The sequence below is a fragment of the Hyla sarda genome (assembly GCF_029499605.1).
Source record: "Hyla sarda isolate aHylSar1 chromosome 2 unlocalized genomic scaffold, aHylSar1.hap1 SUPER_2_unloc_14, whole genome shotgun sequence".
NCBI lineage: Eukaryota > Metazoa > Chordata > Amphibia > Anura > Hylidae > Hyla > Hyla sarda.
Genome location: NW_026607601.1, coordinates 455,437 through 465,980, shown reverse-complemented (window position 1 = coordinate 465,980; position 10,544 = coordinate 455,437). Strand labels below are relative to the sequence as shown.

The window sequence follows — 10,544 nt, the reverse complement described above, 5'->3', positions numbered from 1 at the left end:
GTAATGGAAATTATCGTGCTGACAAAGTGTATCCTGGGATATTCTTCGGGGGACAATACATGCATAACAGCTGTGGAAAAACAGGAGGCCCACACAATGGCCAGCAGGATCCTCTGGATCAGGACCTGATGACCCCTGAACTCTTCAGTATGCATAACCATATACTTATAAATAAGAAAGGTTAGTACCAAAGTGCCAATGGACGTCCCTATAAATCCAATTCTGAATAATATGCTTTCGGGAAAGACATTTCCCACGTCACTGTGAAGGAAAAGAAACCAATGTTATTATGGATATTTCCTCACTCCCAACCCATGAAATAAGAATCATTTGCTTGTTTATCTTACCTGATGCTCATCAGTGGCGAGGCTGCATGGCCGAGGACGACCGTCATGATGTAGCTGGTGGCAAGCCAGGCCGCACACCAAAACGCCAACAGGAGGGGGACGAACCCCAGTCCTTTTAGCTCCATTTCAGACAAGTAGAAAAAGAAGACGCTAATCTCACTATTCTCACTAATCGCACTGGAACAGACTGAAGGCTCGGGCGGCTGTCAGTGGGATGTCAGGCCTCCAGCTGTCTATGACATCACATGTGACATGTCAGAATGACTGCTTGTTTCTTTGAGCTGCCATGATTTAGTATCTGCTATAGACAGAACCTGATGTTTTTACTATGGACCTTACAGACCTCAGAACCCAAGTAATTAGTGCAGGGGCTCCATTTTGATCATCTCATATTTCACATTATTTGAGTTCCAGGGCTCAGATACATTTGCACCCTCTATAGCAGTGGTCTTCAAGCTGTGAACCCCCAACCGCTGCAGAACCACAACTCCCAGCATGCCCAGACAGCAACTTTGCATAAGGAAATAGTCTAATTAAACTTTTCTTATATATAGAATCCCTGAAATCTCCAATCTCTCCTTTTATTGCTTTATGATCTGTGTTACTTATTTGTAAAAAACAATGTTTGTGATTGTCTTCCCCCCACACACTTATGGGCTATCTCTTCAAACGACTTTATTTGACCTAAAGCGTATAATTGATTTACATAAATAAGCCCCTTTTCATCCAAAAGAGTGAATCTTTAATTTTAAGGAACTCTTTAAGTGCTTTATTCGACCATAATGAAGTAAAGTCAAAACTCCATGTGATTTAAAAAATAAATTTAAGTTCCCCCCATACTTAATTATCTAGATATGCATGGGTGTAGTGAGTATCCCAGCTTCCAAAATCTCAAAAATATCCTTCATTTTTCAGAGGCTTTTTCAAAAATGAAAGAAGCGATCTGATTGGTTGCTATGGGCAACTCAGAAACTTTTCCTCTGGGCAGGTTTTGATAAATCTCCCTCTATGGGGGAGATTCATTAAGACCAGTGTAGAGGAAGAGTTGTGCAGTTGCCCATAGCAACCAGATTGCTTCTTTCATTTTTCACAATGCCTTTGCAAAATGAAAGAAGCGATCTGATTGGTTGCTATGGGCAACTCAGCATATTTTCCTGGAAAAGTTTCTGAGTTGCCCATAGCAACCAATCAGATTACTTCCTTCATTTTTCAGAGACTTTTTCAAAAATGAAAGAAGCGATCTGATTGGTTGCTATGGGCAACTCAGCAGCTTTCCCCATAGACCACAATGGGCCTACTGGTTTCAATGGGCAAAAAATCAGAGTTAATGCACTAGACACAGTTCTCTATACCATTAACCCCTTCCCGACCTATGACATACCTGTACGTCATGGGTGGCAAGGTGTTCCCGACCCATGACATACAGGTACGTCATGAACATTTTTGCCGCTACTCGCGGCATCCCGCAGCGCCCGGTAAGATGGTGGCTATCACTGATAGCCAGCCATCTTACCATGCGACCACGGGGGGTTTCATCCCCCACCCCCCCCCCCAGCGATCGCTGCTATCAGCTGGTCAACTCTGACTAGCTAATAGCAGCGTTTCGCTATCAGAATATTTAGCAGCGCGGTGTGTAAGTCCCGATCACGGGGATCGGGACACACACCGCTCTGCTAAGTGTCCCTTACCCATCCCCCGGCATCACTTACCCGACCATGCGGTGTCCCGAGTGGTCCCGTTGCGAGCGACGTCCTCCAGGCGGTCCCGGCGGCGCTGCGTCCCGGCGGCGCAGGTTGACCGCCAGATGAAGGGGCAGCCGACACGCCCCCTCAAAAAAAGCGCTATAGCAGAGCCAGAAATTGCCAAAGGCAGCGCTGCATCAGTCCCCCAAAAAATGTGAGTTCCTGGATTTAAATATCTATATTCAGGATGGCTGTTCGCATACTGCCAACTATTTTAAGGAGGTGAATGCAAACAGATACCTCGACTTTAACAGTTGCCATCTTAAATAATGGAAGAAGAACATTCCATTCGGTCAAATGAAAAGAATCCGAAGGAATTGTTCTTCCACACAAAAATACCTACAACAACTAGAGAACCTGGAGGATCGTTTTAAACAAAAAGGGTATCCCAAACCCCTTATACAAGGAGCACGCCAGAGAGTGGACGAATTAGAACAAAGTGCTTGCTTGAAAAATAATAAACAGGGTAATGCAGAGGGGGGTTATAATGATGAATTTGATTCTGTTTTTCTAACTAGGTATTACACTTCACACACCAATATTTTTTTATAATTTTTTTTTTTTTTTTTTTTGTATAGGTAATATCACCAGCTCATATTATTGTGTCATGATTACTGGCACCATATGTAGTCCCCCAGTTATTCTTCTTTAGATGTTTTCCGTGTCCTGTGCAGTATCTCTCCCAGAAGTCCACTTGATGGCCCCCGTGGTGGTCTACACCCCGAAGTCATCAATTTTTACTCTAAGAGAGAGTGTGCAGCTGTTTCTGGAGACGGTCAACAATAACCTCTGCATGGTGGAATAATAGGTCACGATGTTTATCAGGATCAGTAGAAGCATCACCCACTCGATGATTATGATGGGGATTTCACGGATCTCGTCCCAGTCTTCATCATTATGGAATAATTCCTTTAATGTTTCATATCCAAAATAGAAAACTACACAGACAAAAGTCAGGCCACAGCAGGTGCATCTACTATGGTGGATGACTTTTTTTGCTCCTGGTAATTTATACATCTGGATGGACTGCCCAAGGTAGTATAAGGCTTCACATGTAATGGAAATTATCGTGCTGACAAAGTGTATCCTGGGATATTCTTCGGGGGACAATACATGCATAACAGCTGTGGAAAAACAGGAGGCCCACACAATGGCCAGCAGGATCCTCTGGATCAGGACCTGATGACCCCTGAACTCTTCAGTATGCATAACCATATACTTATAAATAAGAAAGGTTAGTACCAAAGTGCCAATGGACGTCCCTATAAATCCAATTCTGAATAATATGCTTTCGGGAAAGACATTTCCCACGTCACTGTGAAGGAAAAGAAACCAATGTTATTATGGATATTTCCTCACTCCCAACCCATGAAATAAGAATCATTTGCTTGTTTATCTTACCTGATGCTCATCAGTGGCGAGGCTGCATGGCCGAGGACGACCGTCATGATGTAGCTGGTGGCAAGCCAGGCCGCACACCAAAACGCCAACAGGAGGGGGACGAACCCCAGTCCTTTTAGCTCCATTTCAGACAAGTAGAAAAAGAAGACGCTAATCTCACTATTCTCACTAATCGCACTGGAACAGACTGAAGGCTCGGGCGGCTGTCAGTGGGATGTCAGGCCTCCAGCTGTCTATGACATCACATGTGACATGTCAGAATGACTGCTTGTTTCTTTGAGCTGCCATGATTTAGTATCTGCTATAGACAGAACCTGATGTTTTTACTATGGACCTTACAGACCTCAGAACCCAAGTAATTAGTGCAGGGGCTCCATTTTGATCATCTCATATTTCACATTATTTGAGTTCCAGGGCTCAGATACATTTGCACCCTCTATAGCAGTGGTCTTCAAGCTGTGAACCCCCAACCGCTGCAGAACCACAACTCCCAGCATGCCCAGACAGCAACTTTGCATAAGGAAATAGTCTAATTAAACTTTTCTTATATATAGAATCCCTGAAATCTCCAATCTCTCCTTTTATTGCTTTATGATCTGTGTTACTTATTTGTAAAAAACAATGTTTGTGATTGTCTTCCCCCCACACACTTATGGGCTATCTCTTCAAACGACTTTATTTGACCTAAAGCGTATAATTGATTTACATAAATAAGCCCCTTTTCATCCAAAAGAGTGAATCTTTAATTTTAAGGAACTCTTTAAGTGCTTTATTCGACCATAATGAAGTAAAGTCAAAACTCCATGTGATTTAAAAAATAAATTTAAGTTCCTCCCATACTTAATTATCTAGATATGCATGGGTGTAGTGAGTATCCCAGCTTCCAAAATCTCAAAAATATCCTTCATTTTTCAGAGGCTTTTTCAAAAATGAAAGAAGCGATCTGATTGGTTGCTATGGGCAACTCAGAAACTTTTCCTCTGGGCAGGTTTTGATAAATCTCCCTCTATGGGGGAGATTCATCAAGACCAGTGTAGAGGAAGAGTTGTGCAGTTGCCCATAGCAACCAGATTGCTTCTTTCATTTTTCACAAGCAAAATGAAAGAAGCGATCTGATTGGTTGCTATGGGCAACTCAGCATATTTTCCTGGAAAAGTTTCTGAGTTGCCCATAGCAACCAATCAGATTACTTCCTTCATTTTTCAGAGACTTTTTCAAAAATGAAAGAAGCGATCTGATTGGTTGCTATGGGCAACTCAGCAGCTTTCCCCAATAGACCACAATGGGCCTACTGGTTTCAATGGGCAAAAAATCAGAGTTAATGCACTAGACACAGTTCTCTATACCATTAACCCCTTCCCGACCTATGACATACCTGTACGTCATGGGTGGCAAGGTGTTCCCGACCCCATGACATACAGGTACGCATGAACATTTTTGCCGCTACTCGCGGCATCCCGCAGCGCCCGGTAAGATGGTGGCTATCACTGATAGCCAGCCATCTTACCATGCGACCACGGGGGGTTTCATCCCCCCCCCCCCCCCCAGCGATCGCTGCTATCAGCTGGTCAAACTCTGACTAGCTAATAGCAGCGTTTCGCTATCAGAATATTTAGCAGCGCGGTGTGTAAGTCCCGATCACGGGGATCGGGACACACACCGCTCTGCTAAGTGTCCCTTACCCATCCCCCGGCATCACTTACCCGACCATGCGGTGTCCCGAGTGGTCCCGTTGCGAGCGACGTCCTCCAGGCGGTCCCGGCGGCGCTGCGTCCCGGAGGTGAGTTTCCGGCAGCAGTGCGGCATCTTCATTGGCAGGCAGTGAGATCCGCCGTAAAGCGATCTCACTGCTTGCCTCTGGGAGTTTCAAAACGGCAACTCCCAGCATGCCCAGACAGCCTTTGGCTTTCTGGGCATGCTGGAGTTGTAGTTTTGTAACATCTGGAGGTCCACAGTTTGGAGACCACTGTATAATGGTCTCCAATCTGTTGACTGTCCAGATGTTGCAAAACTACAACTCCCAGCATGCTCAGTCTGTTCAGGCATGCTGGGAGTTGTAGTTCTCTAACATCTGGAAGAGCATAGATTGGAGACCATTATACAGTGGTCTCCAAACTGTGGACCTCCAGATATTGCAAAACTACAACTCCCAGCATGCCCAGACTGCCCAAGCATGCTGGAAGTTGTAGTTCGGCAACATCTGATCCTTCAGATATTGCCGAACTACAACTTCCAGCATGCTTGGGCAGTCTGGGCATGCTGGGAGTTGTAGTTTTGCAACAACTGGAGGCACACTAGTTGGGAAACATTGTCCGTTTGCTACCTCAGTGCCTCCAGCTGTTTCAATTGTTGCAAAACTATAACTCCCAGCATGCACTGACAGACCATGCATGCTGGGAGTTGTAGTTTTTCAACAGCTGGAGGCACACTGGTTTGGAAACGCTAAGTTTGGTTGCAAAACAACTTGAAAGTTTATTACTTAACTTAGTGTTTCCAAACCAGTGTGCCTCCAGCTGTTGCAAAAACTACAACTCCCAGCATGCACGGACAGCCAAAGGGCATGCTCGGAGTTTGCAACAGCTGGATGTTTGCCCCCTCCCCCCAATGTGAATGTACAGGGTACACTCACATGGGCGGAGGTTTACAGTGAGTGCTGCAAGTTTGAGATGGCGCAAAATTTGCGCTGCAGCTCAAACTCCCAGCGGCAAACTTGCTGTGAACCTCTGCCCATGTGACTGTACCCTAAAAACACTACACTAACACTAACCTAAAATAAAAAGTAAAAAAACACTACATATACACATTATCCCTACACAGCCCCCCTCCCCCCAAAAAAATGAAAAACGTCTGTACGCTACTGTTTCCAAAACGGAGCCTCCAGCTGTTGCAAAATAATAACTCCCAGTATTGCCGGACAGCCATTGACTGTCCAGGCATGCTGGGAGTTTTTGCAACAGCTGGAGGCACCCTGTTTGGGAATCATTGGCATAGAATACCCCTATGTCCACCCCTATGCAAATCCCTAATTCAGGCCTCAAATGCGCATGGCGCTCTCTCACTTTGGAGCCCTGTTGTATTTCAGGGCAACAGTTTTGGGACACATATGGGGTATTGCCGTACTCGGGAGAAATTGCCTTACAAATTTTGGGGGGCTTTTTCTTCTTTAACCCCTTATGAAAAGGTGAAGTTGGGGTCTACACCAGCATGTTAGTGTAAAAAAATAATTTTTTTACTCTGACATGCTGGTGTTGCCCTATACTTTTCATTTTCACAAGAGGTAAAAGGGGAAAAAAGATCCTCTAAATTTGTAATGCAATTTCTCCCGAGTATGGAGATACCCCATATGTGGGCGCAAAGTGCTCTGGGGGCGCACAACAAGGCTCAGAAGGGAGAGTGCACCATGTACATTTGAGGCGATTTGCACAGGGGTGGCTGATTGTTACAGCAGTTCTCGGAATCAGAATGATAAGTAAAAGCATTCCAGAGTTATTAATGTTTAAAGTGACAGTGGTCAGATTTTCAAAAAATGCCCAGGACCTGAAGGTGAAAATGGGCTGGGTCATGAAGGGGTTAAAGGGGTACTCCGGTGAAAACCTTTTTTTTCTTTTAAATCAACTGGCTCCGGAAAGTTAAACAGATTTGTAAATTACTTCTATTAAAAAATCGTAATCTTTCCTGTACTTATTAGCTGCTGAATACTACAGAGGAAATTATTTTCTTTTTGGAATGCTCTCTGATGACATCACGAGCACAGTGCTCTCTGCTGACGTTATTATAATAATAATAATAATGTCTTTATTTATTGTTGTCCTTAGTGGGATTTGAACCCTCTCCAGCTCCACTATATCTTTCTTGTACACTGGTGCTCAGTACTGTACACAGTACTCTATGTGAGGACTGACTAGTGATTTGTACAGCGGTAGCATTATTTCCTTGTCGTCGGCATCTATGCCCCTATTGATGTACCCCATGATTTTATTAGCCTTGGCAGCAGCTGCCCGACACTGGTCACTACAGCTAAGTTTACTGTTACCTAAGGCTCCTAAGTCCTTTTCCATGTCAGTCGTCCTAAGTGTTCTTCCATTTAATACATAATCCCAGCTCGGATTTTTGCATTACCTTACATTTATCAGTGTTGAACCTCATCTGCCACTTCCCAGCCCAAACCTCCAACCTATCCAGATCCATTTGTAACAGTGCACTGTCCTCTATAGTGTTTACCACTTTACAGAGTTTGGTGTCATCTGCAAAGATTGCTACTTTACTATTCAACCCCTCTGCAAGGTCATTCATGAATATATTAAATAGGACAGGACCCAAGACGGACCCCTGTGGTACCCCACTAGTAACAGTCACCCAATCAGAATAAGTACCATTAATAAACACCCTCTGTTTCCTATCATTGAGCCAGTTACTTACCCACTTGCGCACATTCTCACCCAGCCCAAACCTTCTCATTTTATGCACCAACCTTTTATGTGGAACCGTATCAAATGCTTTGGAAAAATCCAGATATACGACATCCAGCGATTGCCCCTGGTCCAGTCTTGTGCTCACCTCCTCATAAAAGCTGATCAGGTTAGTTTGACAGGATCAATCCCTCATAAATCCATGCTGATACAGGGTCATACATTTATTTTTATCAAGATATTCCAAAATAGCATCTCTTAGGAAACCCTCAAACAATTTACCGAGGTTAAACTAACAGGTCTATAATTCCCGGGGTCACCTTTTGACCCCTTCTTAAATATTGGCACCACATTTGCCATGCGCCAGTCCTGGGGAACAGTCCCTGTCACTATAGAGTCCCTGAATATTAAAAATTGCGGTCTGTCTATTACATTACTTTTTTTTTATATTTTTTTTATTTTAATATTAAACAATTACAAAAATACATTGTACAAATCCGATAAAACAACATCACCAATCGGAAGAAAAGCAAAAGCCATAGAAGCCAAATCCATACTTGTTTACATCCAAGAGTATGTCTAATCAAATTTGCCCATCTTACCAATAGCTCCCAGCAGTATAAACTCTATCGTACGAGGTACCTTCACAGGGATTTTACTTTCTACCTCTTTTATTACAGATTCCCAGAAAACAGATATCTTCTCACACGACCAAAAACTATGTAAATAGTCCGCCTCTTCCAAACCACATTTAACACACTGTGAAGTGATTCTCACCCCTATCCTATGTAAATGAAGCGCGGAATAGTGGGTCTTGTGTAATATCTTCAATTGTGTAATTTTATGTTCCATATTACGAGAAACCTTGCTTATATTTTGGGCCATAATGTCCCAATCTTCCTCAGACACAGTACCCACTATTCCGGACCATTTGTCTTTAATTCTGTCGATCCCCCTTACTCCAATAATCTTATTTAATTTCTTATACAAAATTGATATTCCTTTTTTTTTTTTAAAGTGCTCTATTTGAGTTAGTGCTTCTATGAAATTGTGTTTCTGTGCTACATATATCTCCTTATCTATCGTGTTATGGACTGCATGACTAACTTGCCAATAGTACAGCCAATCGTTATCACTAATATCATACCCCCTTTTTATGTGCTCAAATGAAAAGAGTTGTCCTTTATCAAATAATTGTTCCAGTCGTTTTATACCCTTACTATCCCAAAAAGTTGACTCACACTTCACCAATTCTTTAAATTTATTGTTACCCCATAGGGGTGTGAACCCAAAACTATTTCCTACATGTAATTCTCCCTTTAATCTTTCCCATACTTTCCTATATTTATACAATAACATCGTGTTATTTGACCCACTCTCCTCATAATCATCTCATTCCAACACCTCATATATGTTCACTTTCTCCTTATCTACTACAATCTTCTCCAGATATCTAAAATTTCTCCAATTCACGATTCGTACCAACTGCGCGGCCATGTAATAAACAAAGAAATTGGGCATATCCAATCCCCCCCTATCTCCAGGGGCCATAAAATATCTGTACTTCAGACGAACCCTTTTTCTTCCCCATAACAATCTACCCAGTATCACTTCTATCTTCCGGAACCAGCATTTGCCGATCCACACTGGCGAGGTAGCAAGAAAAAAAAGGATCTGTGGGAGGACCACCATTTTTATTATCGCCATCCTTTCTGACATAGAGAAGGGCATTTTAATCCATACTTCTACTCTCTTCGCTAAACTATTCAAAAGGGGCAGTATATTGTTAATCACAAACCTATCATTCGTGGCTGCTATTTTTACTCCCAGATAATGGAGACATTCATTTTTTTTTAACACGGATAGTCTTCCCACCGTCTCCCCCATATCTTCATCCAGGGGGAGCATAGTAGATTTACTCCAATTTATGTCCAACCCAGATAGAGGGGCAAATGCCTCGAACATCTTAATGATACGATGTATTTTTTCTTGTGGGTTAGTTACAAAAAGGAGGATATCATCTACAAATAACAAGATCTTACTCTTCTCTCCATTTACTCCAAATCCCTCATAAACATCATTATCTCTTATCCAAGCCGCTAAGGGTTCAATATAAATTAAAAATAAAAAGGGTGAGAGGGGGCAGCCCTGCCTTGTTCCTCTACTTAGTTTGAATGGGTAGGAGGGGGTTCCATCTACCACCACACTCGCCTCGGGGTTAGTGTATAGTAGCTGAATATAACTCAAAAACCTCGGGCCCACCCTAACCCTTTTCAAAACTTCCCAGAGGTATTCCCACTCCACCCTGTCAAAAGCTTTAGTAGCATCCAATGACAGAATGGAGCGGGGGCCACGGGATCCACTCTGGATTGCTTCATACACCTGGTGGATATTGTCATGAACCGTTCTTCCTGACCTAAACCCTCCCTGGTCACCGCCCACCACTACCTCCACTACTTTATCCAATCTCCTTGCCAGTGCTTTCGCTATTATCTTTATATCTGTATTAAGCAAGGAGATATGAGCCCAAATCCAAGGGATCCTTATCTTTTTTCCTAATGAGTCTAATATTAGCCTCACACATAGATTTAGGGAGAACCCCCCCCCCCCCTCCAGGATTCATTAATGATACCCAGCAGTTTTGG

The 10,544-nt window shown here is 43.2% G+C and overlaps 1 protein-coding gene across 1 annotated transcript; it reads right to left on the bottom strand.

Moving 5' to 3' along the window:
* Positions 1-2,665: 2,665 nt before the first annotated feature.
* Positions 2,666-3,739, bottom strand: LOC130298343 (uncharacterized). Its single transcript, XM_056551272.1, has 2 exons — positions 3,491-3,739; positions 2,666-3,404 (listed from the first exon to the last, which is right to left on the bottom strand). Exons 1-2 carry the CDS (start codon positions 3,613-3,615, stop codon positions 2,804-2,806), a joined length of 726 nt encoding a protein of 241 aa, XP_056407247.1. The 5' UTR covers positions 3,616-3,739; the 3' UTR covers positions 2,666-2,803.
* Between the last annotated feature and the right edge of the window lie 6,805 nt (positions 3,740-10,544).

Bases quoted from the DNA above. Each gene is read 5' to 3' on its own strand.
- LOC130298343 (XM_056551272.1), bottom strand. From the start codon at position 3,615: ATGGAGCTAAAAGGACTGGGGTTCGTCCCCCTCCTGTTGGCGTTTTGG. The intron at 3,405-3,490 runs GTAAGATAAACA...TTTCCTTCACAG, and splicing joins TCGCCACTGATGAGCATCAG to TGACGTGGGAAATGTCTTTC.